The 19,182-nt window shown below is 47.4% G+C and overlaps 1 protein-coding gene across 2 annotated transcripts in view; it reads right to left on the reverse strand.

Moving 5' to 3' along the window:
* The window catches only part of PNPT1 (polyribonucleotide nucleotidyltransferase 1), a 155,078-nt gene that overhangs the window by 14,066 nt on the left and 121,830 nt on the right, over nucleotides 1-19,182 (reverse strand). For both annotated transcript variants that reach the window (XM_073576654.1, XM_073576653.1), the window contains exons 22-24: nucleotides 16,865-16,948; nucleotides 8,256-8,339; nucleotides 82-188 (exon numbers count right to left, since the gene is read on the reverse strand). In XM_073576654.1, the coding sequence (XP_073432755.1) occupies nucleotides 82-188; nucleotides 8,256-8,339; nucleotides 16,865-16,948 (275 nt within the window). The remainder of the gene's footprint in view (nucleotides 1-81; nucleotides 189-8,255; nucleotides 8,340-16,864; nucleotides 16,949-19,182) is intronic.

The following is a 19,182-nucleotide window of genomic DNA, read 5'->3' on the forward strand; positions in this document are numbered from 1 at the left end:
TGTAAAAACAGAAAATTTTAGCATTGAGAAGCAACAAATCAGATCATGAACGTTGGTTGGAAAACAGAAAGGAAATCTTACATCATCTTTGCAGATGTCAATGATGAACTCCCTGGCCTCTTGCATGGCACTGGGAGTTGGTGCGAAAACAGAAAACATCTCTTCATCTAACTGACTGACGGTTACTCCTGTAGAACAAGACACCAAGTATGACGGTAAATCCCAGAGAAAATGAGAACGTTCCACAATCATCACCCAATCGATCATTTATCTCTCTATACTGTTCGTGTATGACTACTCACACATTCATATCTCTCTCTTGTATTTACTGGATATAAAAGATGTACCCAGACAAACTGAGGAATCTGGACGTATTTCAAACTGGAATTACAAATATACTTTATTTATAAAAGCTAAGGAGCCCGATTTCAGGCCTGATCCCAGAACCATCTGCTTCACACTCATTGGAGAGAGCTTCCTCCCCTTTCCAGTGTTGCGAGGGGATGGATGGCTGTCTCCGTTTATTAAAGTGGTTTTCCTGTCTCAGGCAATTATGACATATAACCACAGGATTTGCCATAAATGATAAAGATGGAAATCCCAAAATCTTAATCCAAATTTAGAGCAGAGCACTGTCTAGCACATGAGCAATTCTCTTTTACGTCTATGGGAGTTTTGAAACACCAGAACCTTTCAATCATTTCTGACACATCCTAAGGATATGTCATAACTATCAGAGACGGAAAATCTCATTTTAACAAAGCCAGCCCCCTTCTCTGGCTTTGAATAAGTCATGAGGGAAAAGGGGGCTGAAAAAGTGAGCCAAACGGACATTCCCCTCCACACATAGCACGTGCCGAACCAGGGAGTGGGGAGGAAGATCTTCCTGTACTGAGGGCAAAGTGGAAGTGGAGCTGCCATGACCGAGAGCAGTGAAAACAGGTCATCGGTGGAGCGTTCCTAAATGTACTGTATTAGTAAATTCATTTAATCTTAATTTGAAACACATCCAAATCACTTATTTTTCGGGACCCCCTCTCTAAATATACGAGTAGCAGTAACAAAAATGTTCCTTATGTAAATTAAAAGAAAGTCAAACTTAGGCCTCTTTCACACATCAGGTTTTCGCCGTCAGGCGCGATACGGCGCTTTTGACAGAAACCGGATCTGGCGAAATGCAATGCCGGATCCGGTTTCCCCCCCACTGACTTGCATTAGAGCCGGATCGAGACGGATGGCCATGCGTTTCATCCGATTTTCGCCGGATCCGGCAATGTGACACGATCCGGCATCTGGAAAAAACGGCTACTGTAACTTTTTTGTCTCCGGCGAAAAAGCCGGACACGCCGGATCCGGCGTGTCTGGCTTTTTCATACAATGAAAGCCGGACACGCCGGATCCGGCGTGTCTGGCTTTTTCATACAATGAAAGCCTATGAGCGCCGCAATGCGCCTGATCCGGCGAAAGCCGGATCCGGTGGCCGGATCCGTTTTTTTTGGTCTGAGCATGCTCAGTAGCTCTGCCTACAAGACATATATAAAAGCAAGACAGTGGGACCCACAGCCACACCCAACATGCCACCCAAGAAAGCAACCAAGCGCAGGAGAATGCAGGAGACCACTGCAGCACCATCAGCACCACCACCACCCCAAATGGAGCAGCAAATGGAACATGCTGAGGAGGGGAGGCCAGCAGCAGATGAGAGACGGTAATTATCAAATCCCCCATTCCTCCAAACTAGGGCCATGGAATATCAAGATATTGATTGGCCCTTTGTTTCTCTTTATTCAACAGCCGCCCAAGAGATGCAGCAGCAGCAGAAATGGCAGCACTGGCAGCAGCAACAGCAGCAGCAATACCCACAGCCATGGAGTCTGGCCATGAACAGGACAGCACATCTTCTTCTGGGAGCCCTCCCTCGCATCGTCAGCGTTTGACGGTAAGTTTTTATTTCCAAAATCCATCATCTCTGTAATATATGTCTATTCATTGCCTTTTATTTCAAAACAGGAATCACAAGATGAAGAGGAGCACCCAGAAGAAGAAGGAAGGGGTGGACAGACACCTGGAGTGGGCTCACAATTGGTAAGTTTTTGGCATCAAACGCAGAAACACAACATCACACTACACACAACACATAGAAATCAATGTTCTGCAGACCACACACAGCAAACAAATGCCAACATCCAAAGACCTAACATTTTTTGTTTTCTTCTCTAGTCTTCCCAATCTGGTGCTCGGCCAAGAGGTCCTCGCAGTGCCTCCTAGGGTCGTCGGCTACAGCAACGCGGCGGTCACCAGCGTGTAAGTATAAATATTTTTGCTTTGTTTTTTTGGCTTTTTTATTTCATTTCTTTTGTGCAGGCTAATTATGTTATTTTTGTCTTTTTCTTTAACAGCCTTCACAGCGTGCTCCCGACTCTGACGGTGAGGATGGAGGACTCGATGTGGACCACCTCATCGATCTCGTCAGAGAAAGGGAGCCGCTCTGGAATATGGCTGACCGCCGCCACGCTGACCTGATCGTTACCCGACGACTCTGGGAGGAAATCTGTTCGCTCCTTGTGGGCCGCTGGGAGGACCTCGATGCTCCGGCCCAGATTAAAGAGCGTAAGTATATACAGTACCGGTTGCTTGATGTAAACCAGTGTTTCCCGAACTCCAGTCCTCGTGGTCCCCACGGATCATGTGTTCAGGATTTCTATTTACTATGGAAATCCTGAAAACATGACCCCTGGGGACCATGAGGACTGGAGTTTGGGAAACACTGATGTTGTATACTAACCATTTTGTCCTTTCTCGTTTCAGGGGAGAGAATTGTGAAGCGGTGGCGGTCTGTGAGGGATCGTTTCAAGAAGGAGTTCAATAAAGAGATGCGGGCCCCGAGTGGATCTGGAGGACGCAGGAGCAAGTACAAGTACGCCCAAGCCCTGTCGTTCCTCCGGGATACAATGGTCACCAGAAGGTAAATATTACTCACCACATGTGACAAAAAAATGTTTCGATGTAAATTTTTTTTTTCAGCCAGGGCCATACCATGTCACTATTTTAATTTTTTTTTTTCTCTTTATTCCACAGCACGGTGAGCAGCACTCGGGAGCCTGCACGATTGAACCCTTCTGAGGCGATCCCTGAGGAGACCGGCACCGAGGGACACTTCGACCGCCCCGGTACATCTGCACCTTCCCAGCCTTCCCACACATTCGACCCATCTGTCCCATCCACCAGCACAGGAGCATCGTGGCCACCTACATTACATGAAGCTGCTGGTGAGGAGATCGCTTTCCCTTTACCCCACCCTTCTGCCCCTGCCACCTCTAGTACACCTGCGGGTACTGGGCGGCAGCGGCAGAGGGGTCAGGAAAAGACTTATGCGCCAGAGTTCTTGCATCTGAATGCATCTTTCCAGAACTGTCTAAAAGTCTTGTCAGAGCAAATCTCCGCAGGCTATCAGCAGATCAACTCCAGCATTCTGGAGGTGAAGACACTTCTGCAAACCATGCATTCAGAAGCAAGATCTTCGCCAAACCACATCTTTTTCAGGTCTGTTGTGGAGCGCATGGAAACGCTCTCTCCTGCCCAGCAGATGCATGTAATGCATTCATGCCACGCTGCTCTCCAGCAAGTTACCTCCCAACCTCCTCCACCCACGAGAGTAGTTCCTCCACCTGCACCCCCTCCAGCCACTTTCCATCCTCCCCCTCCTATTACATCTACACCCCCTCCAGCCACTTTCCATCCTCCCCCTCCTATTACATACCATCCACCTCCCCAGCACCAGCAACCTCCCCAGCACCAGCAACCTCCCCAGCACCAGCAACCTCCCCAGTACCAGACGTCTCCCCACTTCCAGCAACCTGCCCCGTACCAAACTCCTTCCCCATACAACTTGCCATCAACATCATCTGCTCCTACAGTCCCTGCCCAACCCTCCACTCCACCACCTCTTCTGCCTCCCACATGTCCACCCATTCTGTAGTTTTTTTACACACCTTCACCTCTAACTGTTCCTTCCCCACCACGATCCCAGTCCTCTCTCCACACTCCCAGTGTCGAAGTGTCCCGCAGCCCCTCCAGCAGTATTTCCACCACACACTACACAGATTTATAATGTGTGTATTTAAATAAAAATGACCAGTTTTATGGTTTCAAAGCTTTATTAAAAAAGTTTATTAAAATTTAAATAAAAGTTAAATTATTTTACACTGGTTGTCTGTCATTTCTTTCTGCGGCGAAAAAGGTTAAATACAGGGTATTTAAAAGGTAAAATGGTATTCAAAACTAGGTATATAACTGTGGGTAAATTTTAGCTTTTTGCCACAGTTGTGTTCCTGGTTGTGTTTGAAGCAAAGTATTTCACCTAAAAAGTTGTGTTTATTGTTGGTGATTTCCTAACAATGTACACAACTTTTGTTAAAAGGTGAAATACTTTGAAATACTTTGCATAAAACACAACCAGGTACACACCTGTGGCCTAAAGCTAAAAATAGAGACCATGACAAGATAGCCAACTTTGGTTGGCAAAGGTATATACTGTTGGTACACAATTTTGGTTAAGGGCACAAATCTTTCACACTCTGTCATCCTGCCAGTGTACTCTGCCTTGAGGTGACAAAGTATATTGCAAAATTGTCCCTCATTACTGAAACCGTCACAGAACTTCTAGTGGTAATGTCATGGTAATCTTGCAAGGTGGTTTCTTCAGAGGTGTCCTCAATGGAAATGGGTTCCTTGCAGATAACAAAATTGTGCAGGACCACGCAAGCTTTGATCACCTCGTCCACAGTTTCTGTCTTGAGGTTGATCGCAGTCAATAGGACCCGCCATTTGGCTGTCAGAATACCAAAGGTACATTCAACCATTCTTCTTGCTCTTGTGAGGCGGTAATTAAAAATGCGTTTTGTTCTTGACAATCCTCTGCTACCGTACGGTTTCAAAAGGTGTTCTGACAGCTGGAAGGCTTCATCCCCTACACAGACAAATGGCATAGGTGGACCAGATGTTTGCCGCAGCGGTCTAGGGGGTGGGAACTGGAAGGTGTTTCCATACAGTTTACGCCCCATGGCAGACAGTTTGAAAACTTGAGAGTCATTGGAGCGGCCATAGGCCCCAATATCCACAGCAATAAATTTGTATTCCGCGTCAGCGATGGCCATGAGGACAATTGAAAAATATTTCTCGTAATTGAAATATTCCGATCCCGATCCGGCTGGCTTTACAATGCGGATATGTTTCCCGTCCACAGCGCCCAAGCAGTTGGGAAACTGACATATTTGTTGAAACTTTTCAGAAATTTCAATCCACCTCTCTGTTGCGGGCTCTGGTAAAAACTCTTCAGCTAAGGAGTCCCACAGTGCACGGCATGTGTACTTCACTATTCCAGATATGGTGGAAATCCCGAGTCTGTACTGGAAATGCAGTGACGAAAGGGATTCTCCAGTTGCAAGAAATCTGTGGGGAATTAAAAATCAATTAGTGTAAAATCACAGCATTACATACCAAAACTCAGCTATAACACTTGGAGATACAAACTACCACCAACAAGATTGCAGTGAAAGTGTGCTCTGATGCGATCATATCCAATAAATGTGGCTTACCTTAAAGTCACCATCAGACGCTCTGCGGGTGAAACAGAGAAGCGGCAATAGGTGTCCGCTTTTCTTATGAGGTGTGCAATGCGCTCCACCAAGTAATCAAAATTCTCCATTTTCATCCTAACATATCCAAAAAATTTCTCCGGGTTTCGTCGAAGGTCCATGCAGAGTGTACAATAGACCACACGCGTCATTCTCTTGGCTGTGATGGGGTGGATCCACAAACGTCGTCTACGATGCCTGATGCGCTGCTGTCTCGCTCTCTCCTTCTCCAGAACAATCACCCTCAAACGATTCGCCTCTGCTGTAAAATCCGCCAAATTCTTCAAAATATTTCCAATCACAACATCCATCTTCGCCAGTAACTTGCTCTTCTCTCCAACCTGCACTTTCTCCTCTCCAACCTGTCAAAGAAGGGCTGTAGGAACACGCTATATATAGTTTTCCAGTAGCCAATCCCGTTCGGAAGGCCACAAGGGTCAATTTTAAAAACCGGATCCGGCGTAATCCGTCGAAAAACGGATAAAAAAAACGGATGAACCGGATGAGACGGATCCGGTTTTGTCTGTCAAGAACAAGACGGATCCGGCAGAAAACCGGATCCGGCACATCAGGTTTTACAAAACATTTGCCGGATCCGGCATTCCGGCACGACGCCGGATCGCGCCTGACGCCGAAAACCTGATGTGTGAAAGTAGCCTTAACCTTTCTTGTGTCTTTATTAATTGCAGATTTTTCCCCATTATGGCAGATCAGTCAGAAATACTATGCTTCCCTATCTGAGGGCAGAATAGGATAGACAGGGAGCTGCTGGGCTCAGGGATTTATAGTCTATCATTCGATTCAGTGTTCTTATGTAAAATGCCATGTAAACACTGCTAAGTGTCAGAAAGCCTGCACATCAGGTTTCCTCGTTCACAGAGTGATTGACAGCTCTGCCTTCTTGAAGACTAACACACGAAAAGAAGTCATGGCAAAAATGGAAGCTGAAACATTTAGGCGGGCTGCGCTGCAGGAATGAAGAACCTTGGGACTCCAAAATGGGTGGGTTTTATTAACACCAACACATTTCTGCGCCGGATCGGTACCTTCCTCAAAAGTTATAAAAACCAACTGAGCAGGGTACGACAACTGGAGGTTTAAGGCTAGTTTCCCACTAGCGTTTCTGCCGTCTGCGCACGACCGCCGATAAGCCCTGCCCCGCCCCCTCCTGACATCACCGCCTATTATCGCACATGGCCGCATGCGATCTGCGCAACTTATCTTTAATATAGGGTGCGCAGACCGTGCGCTAGTAGGATTTTTGAGTGCGCTGCGCACTATTGAAGGTGCGCCGAGCGCGCCAAAATGCAACATGCTGCGCTCGGCGCACACCGGCGCACCTACAAAAATGCGCAGCGCACTCAAAAATCCTACTAGCGCACGGTCAGCGCACCCTATATTAAAGATAGGGTGCGCAGATCGCATGCGGCCATGTGCGATAATAGGTGGTGATGTCAGGAGGGGCGTGGCAGGGGCAGGGCTTATCGGCGGCCGTGCGCAGACGGCAGAAACGCTAGTGTGAAACTAGCCTTAAATAGGTAAAAATGGCTCCAAAAAGCATAAGAAACGCCCTCTAGAGCGGAGTGGGAGGACACAAAGGAAAAAAAAAAAGTAACTCAAATTATTAAAAATTGTTTTGGAATCCTAAGGCTCTTTATTTCGGCAGCACAGCCTACCTAAACCTGCCAGCTTCCATTTTTTGCCATTATACCTCAGGAAGAAGCTTTTCCTCCAGCCTCGGGGCAGCAGTGGCTTTCCACGCTTCTATAGGTGTTCTGGCGGCACACAACACCTTTAGGCAAATGCTACCATCGATTATACCTACACTTTACCGGACTGTATTGCCCTATTTTGTGTGCGCTTCTGTCCATCTCCAGAACTTCTCAAGAAAAGATGTCAATCATCTTATGTGGATGGGACAAGAAGCATTGGCATAGATTGTTGAATGAAAACAATGAACCAAAACATAAAATTTGTATATCCGAGCTCAGCATCTGCCGATATGTCTTATGCGATCATCAGATAGGGAAGCCCTGACTGATCCAATGGGAACAGTAATTCCAGCATTATCCATTACCTGGATTCAACTTTTGCAACATTTTACTCATCCACAAGCCAGGAAGCCCAAATAATAGTCTCTGCACTAAAACCCCCTCCCCCCCACCACATTAGACTAATATTTGCTGAGCTCGGCAATACTGATGCGTTCGGCCCACAGTCTAATGTGGCTGACTGCCACCCTACAGATGATGTTGGTAGAGATTAGTATCTGATTTCAAACTGCTGATTGTTTTGTTCTCTAAGAGATAAACCACCATCAGAGATGCCTGGCAGCAGCTTTCTCATACAAAACACAGGAGGAGTTTGGCAGAGTGCACTCCAGTATATGGGAGAGACAGACAAGATAGCGGTTGGCTGAACAATCGGTCGAACCACGATTCTTCCGACAGCAAATGTGTATGACGGCCTTAATTATGGCTTTCAATGTGTGGCATTCCTATAACTCGTGATAGGTTGAGTCTGAAAAGGAACGGCATGGATAAATTCAAGCAGCTGTTCGTCTTCACATTTTCCAAATCATAATTCCATGTACAAATGGATGAATCTAGAGGTACTGACCTGTTTCAGCCTGAAGTTTTTTTAAATTATATCCTCCAGGTCCAACAAATCTAGTTCTCTTGGACAGCGGTACCTGGACAGTTTCTGGAAAATGAAGCAGAAATGGTTAAAATATCTACAATGTCTATAGTGTCATATTCTAATGAACTGGAAAGTAAGGGAACAACACTATCATTTTTGTTTCTACTTCATTCTGATCCCAGAAACAAATTTACAGTTTTGTGATGGGGGCTTTGCGATGCAAACGAAGTTAAAAATTCAGATTGGAAAAACAATTCCACTTGGCAAAGAGTGTTAAGTGTGCAACGCAGGTCCCAAAACAGAATTAGAAATATAACACCAATCTGATACTATTGCTATTACCCAATCAATTTTTGGCTTCAACATCTCCATCAAAGGACGTCTGGACATCGATGCTCCGGCCAATTAAAAAATTATTATTTGGAAGAACTCTGTTTTTAATGGAATGAACTACAAGCATGTAATGCAGAGAAAAGCAGCAGAGTAACTAGGGACAGTTTCCACTGAAAAAAACAGCACTTCAGCATTCGGATTGTGAGCAAAATTCCAGTTTTTAATTTGTGCTTTATTCTTTTAATTTGCACCTTTTTAAAGGGGTTGTTCACTAATAGGACAACCCCTCCACGATCTGAATGTTTGGCACCATGAAAAGAAAAACAGGATTTTGGTTGCTTACCGTAAAATCTGTTTCTCGGAGTCTTCATTGGGGGACACAGGAACCATGGGTTGATGCTGCTGCCACTAGGAGGCTGACGCTATGCACATAAAAAAAAGTTAGCTCCTCCTCCGCAGTATACACCCCACCAACTGGCGCTCAGTTAGTGAGAAAGCAGTAGGAGAACAGACAACTCAACTGTAACTATAATACAGAAAACAGAAGTTGTGAACATGGGAGGGTGCTGTGTCCCCCAATGAAGGCTCTGAGAAACAAATTTTATGGTAAGCAACCAAAATCCTGTTTTCTCCATCGCTTCATTGGGGAACACAGGAACCATGGGACGTCCCAAAGCAGTCCCTGGGGAGGGAAAAGCAAACTTCCATCAGGTCAGCGGACTCACCACCGCTCCCTGCAAGATCCTTCTTCCTAGGCTGGCATCTGCCAAAGCGTAGGTGTGGACCCTGTAAAACTTTGCAAACGTGTGGACCGAAGACCAGGTTGCAGCCTTACAAAGCTGTAGCGTGGAAGCCCTGTGGTGCACCGCCCAGGAAGCACCCACTGCCCAGGTGGTGAGTGCTTTAACCCCAGGAGGGGGCACTCTGTTCTTGACCTGGTAAGCCTCCAAGTTTGCCGATTTAATCCAGCGAGCAATAGTCACCTTGAAGGCCGGCAAGCCCTTTCGTGCACCATCTAGGATGACGAAAAGGGAGTCCGTTTTCCGGAACGCATCCGTTCTAGCCAAATAGACCTTCGTCGCCCTGACCAGGTCTAACTTGTTCAAAGAGCGTTCCTAGGGATGAATTGGAGCCGGACAAAATGAAGGTAGAATGAGGTCTTCATTCAGGTGGAAAGTAGAAACCACCTTGGGGAGGAAGGAAGGCGGAGGCCGCAGTACCACCTTATCCTGGTGAATCACCAAGAAAGGGGGTCGACAAGAAAGGGCTGCCAATTCAGAGACGCGCCGGATGGAAGTAATGGCCACGAGAAAGATAGAGACTTCCCTGAGAGGCTCAAAGGGAGGACTTTGTAGGGCCTCTAGAACAAGATTGAGATCCCAGGGGTCCACGGGAGCTCGATACGGCGGTGTTGCATGAGCTGCCCCCTGCAGAAAAGTTCTGACCTGCGGGCGAGAGGACAACGTCTTCTGGAAAAGAATGGAAAGTGCCGAAACTTGACCCTTTAGAGAACTAAGGGCAAGACCAGCGTCCAGACCCGCCTGGAGGAATGCCAGAACCGAAGGAAGCGAAAATGACATAGGCGGAATCTGATTGGACTCGCACCAACCGAAATAAGCCTTCCATTTTCGATAGTATATCCTGGAAGACTATGGCTTTCTAGCCCGGATCATGGTGTGAATAACCCGATCTGAAAAGAGTGACCCCTTGAGAACTGAGGTCTCAACGGCCACGCCATCAAATTGAGCGACTGAGAATTGGGGTGACAAATTGGACCCTAAGACAGCAGATCTGGTCTGTCTGGAAGCCTCCAGGGAGCGTCCGCGAGAAGGTTGACGATGTCCGCGAACCAAGACCTTCTGGGCCAATCGGGCGTGATTAGGATGACTGGCACCCCTTCTGCCTTGATCTTTTTCAACAGTTTGGTTAGAAGAGGAAGGGGAGGGAACAGATAGGGGAGCGCGAACTGTGACCAAGGAATGGTCAGAGCATCGGCGCCCACAGCGAGGGGATCGCGGGCCCTGGACACGAACCAGGGGTTCCCCATCGAAGGCAAATCTGATGGAAGACCTCCTGATGCAGGGACCATTCCCCTGCTGCGAGACCCTCGTGGCTGAGAAAGTCGGCGGCCCCGTTTTCCACGCCGGGAATATGTACCACGGATATTGCTGGAACTGACACCTCTGCCCAGTGAAGGATTTTGGATACCTCGGCCAACGCCAGGGAACTCAGAGTCTCTCCCTGGTGGTTGACGTATGCCACCGCTGTGGAATTGTCCATGTGAATCCGAACTGGCAGACCCTTGAGCAGTTTGTCCCAATGAAGTAGGGACGTATCTCTTGGACGTTGATTGGGAGAGAAGCCTCCTGCGTCGACCAACGACCCTGGACGGTCAGACGGCGAAACACTGCACCCCAGCCGAGAAGGCTGGCGTCCGTCGTCACCACTTGCCAATGTACCGGAAGGAAGGACCGGCCCTGGGAAATGAGAGGTGATGTTAGCCACCAATTGAGGGACAGCTTGATCCGAAAGGAGAGTCGAATTGGGCGATCCAGGGAGGAGACAGATCTGTTCCACTGCGACAGAATGGCCTGCTGAAGTGGTCTTGAATGAAATTGGGCGAAGGGAATCGCTTCCGACGTCGCCACAATTCTCCCTAGAACCCTCATGCCTGATCGGAGAGAAATGAGCCGGGGGCCCTGAAGCAAGCGAATCTCCCGCCGAAGAATTACTCTCTTTTCCTTGGGAAGGAAGACTCTTGCCTGACGGGTGTCGAAAAGTGTGCCTAGGAACACAAGACGTTGTGTTGGGACCAGGCAGGACTTTTTTCTGTTGATGATCCACCCGAATTGAGAAAGGGTGTCGCAAAAGATGTTCAGGCTTTTGTGAGCTTAGAGCAAGGACGGAGCTTTGATGAGGATGTCGTCGAGGTACGTAAAGTGCACGAGACCCCCTGATCCTCAAGATGGCCAACAATGCTGCCATGGTTTTTGAAAAAAAACATGGGAGCTGTGGCGAGACTGACAGGCAGGGCGACAAACTGGAAATGCTCCTGCTGAATCGCGAAGCGCAGGAATCTCTGATGTCCCGGGAAGATGGGGATATGTAGATAGGCGTCCTGAATGTCTATGGAGCACAGAAATTCCTGTGCCTCCATGGGGGCGATTACTGAACGAAGGGACTCCATCCTGAAATGTGGCAGACGGACCCTTTTGTTCAGTAATTTTAGATCCAGAATGGGCCGAACTGTACTGACTTTTTTCGGCACTACAAACAGGTTGGAACCAAGGCGGGGTCCTTCGGGGGTCGGGATTCGAAGAAACGATCCCGCGGGCGCGAAACAAATTCTATCTTGTATCCCGAGGACACAACTTACCTGACCCAGGCATCTTCCACCGAGGCGAGCCAGACATCCCTGAAGGCAAAAAGGCGGCCGCCCAACAGAGGGATGCGCCGGGATTCTGATGATAGTCATGCAGAGGACGATCTTCCAGGTCTGGACCTGGTGGATCTACCTTGGGAGGAATGGCAGCACCAGGAAGGAGTGGGCCTAAAGGAAACTTTTCCTATCTTGGCACGCTTGTGGTCTCTGCTGTTGGGAAGGCGCCTCTGTTGTTGTGAAACGACAAAAAGGCCGAAAGGCCCGAAACTAACGTTTCGGAGGGGGCCGGCAAGGTTGGGACTGGGGAAGAATGGAACTTGTGCCCCAGTGGCGTCCTTAATAATCTGGTCCAGTCTGTCACCGAAGAGACGCGATCCCTGAAAAGGTAGGCTGGTGAGGGACTTTGATGACAAGTCCGCCTGCCAGGCCTTGAGCCAAACTGTGAGCCGAATTGCCACTACGTTGCTAAATGCCTGGGCTGCGCAAGATGCGGCATCTAGGGAGGCAGAGACCAAATATTCGCCTGCGTGAGAAATCTGGTCGGCGAGATCCGCCAGCTGCTCTGGCTGAGCTCCGGCCAGAATGCCCTGACGGAGATCCTTAGCCCATTTGGCTATGGCCTTTGAAACCCAAGTAGAAGCAAAAGTCGGGCTTAGAGCAGATGCCGCCGCTTCGAAAGCCGATTTCGCAAGGGATTCTATATGATTTTGTCATTAGGATCTCCCAAGGATGCTCCACCAGAAATCGGAAGGACCGTGTTGCGAGATAGCCTGGAAACCGGCGGATCCACGGAAGGAGAAGTTTACCAGTCTGCGGTGAGGTCCGGCGAGAAAGGATATAACACGCCAAGGCGTTTTCCTCTTTGAAAGCGCCTGGTTGGATTTTCTCTTTCCCTGGTCAGGAGTTTCTGGAATTCCGAATGAGGAGCGAAGACCTTGGAAGGAGGTTTAGACTATCTGAACAAAAAACCCCTGATCTGCGGGTTCCGGACGAATCCTTGATCTTTAAAGTCTGGTTAATCAAGTCTGGTTAATCGCTCCAATGAGACTCTGGACCATATCCCTCATGTCAGCGATTTGGTCCGAGTCCAGCTCCAAAGCATCCTCAGAGGACGCATCCGAAAAAGCTTCACCTGGCTCAGGAGAGGATGATTGGGAAGAGGGCCGCTGGAGCGAGCTATGGGGCGAGACAGAACGGGAAGAGGAACCGGACCGATGCTCCTGTCTGGATCTTTTGCGGCTATTATAGGCAGGCTCAGACAGAGCTTCCTGTGACCCGCTGGGTCCTGCGGGAGCCTGCAGGGGCAACTTACCGAGGGCACACCCTGGTGAGATCCGCCACAGATTGTGAAAGATGACGCCCACCCAGGGAAAGGGGCCTCACTCTCGATTGGGACAACAGGGGGTTCCAGGGCGGTGGGTTCAATGGGGTTGCTGCAGTCCTGACAGAGGGGAGAGGACTGACCTGATGGAAATTTGCGATTACAAGAAGAACATGCAAAGTGACTGACTACCGCAGAGGAAGAGGAGGTGGCAGGAGGGCGAGAGCGAAGAGGTTTAGAATTAGACATGGTGAGCTAACCCACTAACAGTGCCAGACGGTTAGGGGACACAGAGCCGAGGAGGGTGTCAGAGCTACTCACGGAACCGGTGTCCTGAAGCAACTTCCAGCTATGGGGCTGCGCAGCTTGCTTGGGTCTGCGAGGCCTGCAGGCAGGAAAAAGGCGACCGGTTCACAGGCAGAGGTAAAATGGCGGCAGCCTGAGGAAAACGCTCCCTCCTAAAGCAGTGGGCGGTCATTAGCTCACTGTGGGTTTGGAAAGAGGGGGGCGGAGCGAACCGCTCTTTCAGGGGTACCAAGATGGCGGTGCCAAACTACTATAGGAGGATTGGGAGGAGTGGGTGGGACCAAGTGCCGGCTCCCGTCCCTGAATGGAGCGGTGGGCGTATCAGGACGGGCGGGAAAAATCCAGCCTGGAGAAAGGGGCGTGGCCATGCATCAGGACAAGGCACGAATAGAAGCCGGGGCCTGGATTAGAGCCGGCGGCCGCCGGAGGAGTGCGGGTCGGCACGGAGGCCTCCCAGAAAACGCAAAACCGCGGCGGTATGCCCCAGCTTGACTCAGAAAGAGTAGGATACACCGCACAGAACAGGTAGCCCTACACTTGTTTTCCTGCGCTCCTTTGGAGCCAGCAGGAGCAACTCCACCGCCCAGGGGGAACTACTAAGGGCCCAGTCAGAGGAGTCGGGGAGTGAAATACTTACCCTCCGTCGTCTTTTCCTAAAGGGGTACCTGAGGAAGAAATGAGGTACCTCTCATCTCGGAAGAATCAAGACGTCCATGTGAATAGACCTCCTCTCAGACGTCCGTGTCTCCCTTGACCGACAGGCTCTGGTGGGAGAGTGGGAAGGAGACGGGGCTAGGATCAGTCCGGGTCACCTGGACACTCATCCTTGTTAGGGCTCTTGATCCTGCCGTGTAAACATATGAGGATACGGGGTGGCATACACGCCGTACTCAGTCTCTTTTGTGGGAGTACAGAAGTGACTATTCACTCTGAGTCCCTCCGAAAACCTGAAAAGGAACGACGTACACGGAGGTAGATGAGGGTCTAATGAAAGACCCATGTTCACCTACTACTGACACTAAGCTAAACTGATTAATTGAGCACCAGTCGGTAGGATGTATGCTGCGGAGGAGGAGCTAACTTTTTTATGTGAATAGTGTCAGCCTCCTAGTGGCAGCAGCATACAACCCATGGTTCCTGTGTCCCCCAATGAAGCGATGGAGAAAACATGCCCTCTTGTGCCGCTGCTGTTCCAGCAGTGTTGGCACCCATGTTCCCGGGGCTCAAGTGAGGATATGACATGACAAGAGCCCTGTGCCCAATCTCACCTTTGGACGTATTAGTAATCAAAAGGAGGTGAGTAGCCAGTCGCAGCAAACATTCAGATCAAGAAAGGGTTGTCCTAGTAGTGGGCAACCCCTGGTAAAGTACATATTTTCAGGTTTTTGTATGTTTTTCTTCCCTCTATGTTCAATCTAGTGGGCAGGGTTTGGATTTTCCAGATGTTTTCAGCTGATTCATCAATTGTGACTTTTTAAAAAGTTTCCAACTTTTGTTTTGGTGCAAATTCAATTAAATCTGGAGTGATTTTATGCATGCTTGATTTTTGCACAAATTTCACATCATTTTTACAGAAAATGCAACTTTTTATTTTGATCAAAACGTAAACCACGTGCAACATTTTGAATAACTTGGCACAAAAAACATCAACAAGAAAAACAAAATAGAAGAGTGAAAATAAAAAAAGTAAGACTATAAAAGTAAAATAAAGAGAAAATTATGAATTGGGCCCCATGTTTTAAATAGATGGAGGCCCGGTGCTATAGCATCGGGAGGGCGGTAATGTCACAATGGGGGCAGGCTTTGCAGCGTTGAGAATCTCTCCCCCACCTATCCACTCTCGCTTTCCCCATGTGCTGTGTTCTCCCGTCTGTGCTCTCTTTGACCTATTCGCGCAGGCGCAGTGCGACGGTGTTCCACTGGTGGTACGCGCAAGAGGCTGCGTGAGTGTGAATGTGTGTGTGAGTGTGAATGTGTGTGTAAGTGTGAATGTGTGTGTGTGTGTGTGTGTGTGTGTGTGTGTGAGAATGTGGGAGTGTGAATGTGAGAGTGTGTGTGGTGCGTACGGTGTACAGAGTGTGTGTGTGTTGCGACGGTGTTCCGCTGGTGGTACCACGCAATAGGTTGGTACCAGCAGCATTTTCCATATTGAGACACCTATCACTTGGGTGTCCCAATATGGCGGTCAGTGAACTGCCTCCGCTTGGAATTCTGGGATACGGTGACATCTGGACAGAACAGGAAATTAAAACATTACAAGACAATTATATAAATAGATGGTGTTTACTGTAACTTGACATTATAACGGTATTTTCTGGGTCAGTACAAATATACTGATTAGCGATGAGCGCAAGTAGCTAGAGTTTGTATTGGGTGCTCAGGTGCACAGAGCATCGTTAGACAGCCACAAAACATGCGAGGATTGCCCATGTGTCAGGAAATCGCCGCATGGTTTGTGGCTAACAGCCGCGGGGACTCAAACAGGTCACTCGAGCACCTGCGATACTCTGCATACCTGAGCAAACTCGAGTAACGAGCACTTACGCTCATCACTAATACAAAATTTATATTATGTTTTGTAAAGGTTTTACTTTTCATGTGCAATAAAAAGACGTAATGTATTGTGCATCCCAAGAACAAATAGACTTGTAATTATGAAGATATGGGAAGAAACCATTTAAAGGGAATCTGTCACCTCTTTTTTGAGATATCATATAATGATATCATTCAATTGTGTGTCACATAAGGATTCTCTTAGTACTTTTGCTTCCCCCTGACCCCGCACCGTTCATGCATAAATACCTTTTTTATATTGGTTCAGATGTATGTAAACTGCCGCTGTCCGGTCCGCTGGGCGGGGCTTATTCACCTGCTCCCCCCCTTCCTGTCTTGTTCTACATATTTCTTCTTGTGTAGAGCAAGACAGGGGGGGGGGAGCAGGTGAATAAGCCCCGCCCAGCGGACTGGACAGCGACAGTTTACATACATCTGAACTGATATAAACAAGGTATTTATGCATGAAAGGTGCGGGGTCAGGGGGAAGCAAAAGTACTAAGAGAATCCTTATGTGACACACAATTGAATTATATCATTATAAGATATCTCAAAAAAAGGGGTGACAGATTCCCTTTAAGACAGCAAACTGCCATCGTTTTAGCCAGTAAGTACAGTCAGAGTTTCTACTACTGGTCCAGAAAATCCACCAGTTTAAAACATTTCACTATACGCCAATAACACATTTATTACCAATCACAGGACTGTTTTCCTTCCGGATTTCTCTCGGCTTGCAGATTCTTTTATTCATGATCTGCAGGATTTCTTTTTTTGCAACTGGAGAAGAACAAAAAAAAGATATTCAAGAAAGAAAGCTGAAGAAATCTTGGAGGTCGTGTGAGGAACAAAAGATGGAGGAAAGGAGATCTTCTGAGGACCAGAGATTACACGTGAGAAGGTATCGCGAGATTAGGTCGGAGATGTATGGGGAGACAGCCTTGTGGATGGTCTTGTAGGTCATTGTAGTATTTTAACCTAAATTCTCAGGGTAATTGGTAGCCATTGAAGGAGTTGGTATAGAGGAGAGGCGAAGGAGTGACAATTAATTGTGGATGAGAATTCAGGATAGATTGGAGAGGAGTGAGAGATTTGGATGGGAGGCCACAGAGAAGGATATTGCAGTAGTTAAAGCAGGAGATGAGGGCTTGTGAAGGTACACACCAACATTACTGTGGACTCAGGGTTTAGGAAAGAGAAAATTCAGGAAATATTTTTGAACTGGGGATGGCAAGAGGTAATTATATAAAAATACACCACACAGACACAAATTATATATAAATATATTATACACACATATACATCTACATTACGGGGTTATTCCCACCTTCATAAATGGATATTGTCGGATAGTACTTGCAGTTTATAGCTTATTAAAAATTTTCAACCAATCTTCAGATATTAACACATTTTCTTTACAGCACGTTGCCTTGGAAGCCGACCTCTGCTGCAAGACTTCAAACTGTGCGTAATGTTTGCTAGGTTTTATTGCGCTTGTAAGGCTGGTTTCACATTTGCGTTTTTTAGCGCTGGAAAAAAACGCATATGTGCGCATGCGTTTTTTCCCCTATATTTAACATGGGTGCGCATACCTGCGCGCTTGTAAGCGCATGTATGCGATTTTCATGCGCTGCGTTTTTTTGGGGTGTGCGTTTGGATTTTCCAGACGCAGCATGTTGCATTTTTTGGCCCTGCAAAAAAGCGCATGCGCACATATGCGCACGTTTTGCGCTAAAAATGGCCATTATAGCCTATGGATGCGCATATGTGCGCACTGGCATGCTCATGTATGCGTTTTTTTGCATATGCGTTTTTTTTTTTTAACCATGGAATTTAGGGGTTTGGGTTAGAGTTAGGGTTAGTTAAGGGGGGTTACGGTTAGGGTCAGGGTTAGGGTTGGGGTTTGGGTCAGGGTTAGGGTTAAGTATGGTTTGGTTAAGGGTTAGGGTCAGGATTAGGGTTAAGTATGGTTTGGTTAAGGGTTAGGGTCAGGGTTAGGGTTAGGGTCAGGGTTAGGGTCAGGGTTAAGTATGGTTTTGTTAAGGGTTAGGGTCAGGGTTAGGGTCAGGATTAGGGTTAAGTATGGTTTGGTTAAGGGTTAGGGTCAGGGTTAGGGTTATGGTCAGGGTTAGGGTTAAGTATGGTTTTGTTAAGGGTTAGGGTCAGGGTTAGGGTCAGGGTTAGGGTTAGTTAGGGTTTAGGGTTTGGGTTAAGTATGATTTGGTTAAGGGTTAGGGTCAGGGTTAGGGTTAGGGTCAGGGTTAGTAAAGTCATGGTTTGGGTTAGTGTAAGGGGCCACCCTTATGTTGGAAAAAAACGCAAACGCGGTTAAAACGCACTAAAAACGCATACAAACGCATAAAAACGCTGCGTTTTTTTTCATGCATGCTCATAAAAATGCTTGAAAAAAAACGCAGCAGTTGTATGCTTTTGTATGCGTTTTTTCAATGCGTTTTTTTGCGGGAAAAACGCGCTGCAAAAAAAAGCAAGTGTGAAACTAGCCTTAGGCCTTTATTAAGCTTGCCAGAGCATGCTGTTACCTCCTAATCCCGGGCCAGGTTTAGTTCAGTATTTACAAGGTAGACAGCAGCAGTGGTCGGATTCCTAGGCAATGAATGGTAAAGAAAAGTATTAATATTTCAAGAATGGCTACAAATTTTTTTCTTTACAAGTGAATTATTAAATTTTCAAAATAAAAGTTATGGAATAGTAGCATACAATACGCAACAGTATATGTTGGCAATCTACCATCAAAAACGAATGTACTCAACACTGAAGAGTCTACATCTTAAAATCATATTTGGACAAGGACAATGACGGGACACAGACAGAAGGGTGGAGAATAGAGAATACTTTTAACGCAGCACAGAATACAATAATTACTTTTCACAAACCATGAGTATGAACAATCTCTTTGTACCCAATATGTAGCCAAGATGTGTCTCAAAGTGTCCACACCGCCCCAAAGCACTTAACTGTATTATCTAATAGGGCTGTAAGGTGTTAGAAGCATT

Source organism: Dendrobates tinctorius, unplaced genomic scaffold (assembly GCF_039654945.1).
Source record: "Dendrobates tinctorius isolate UK_male_01 unplaced genomic scaffold, ASM3965494v1 ptg000050l, whole genome shotgun sequence".
Lineage (NCBI taxonomy): Eukaryota > Metazoa > Chordata > Amphibia > Anura > Dendrobatidae > Dendrobates > Dendrobates tinctorius.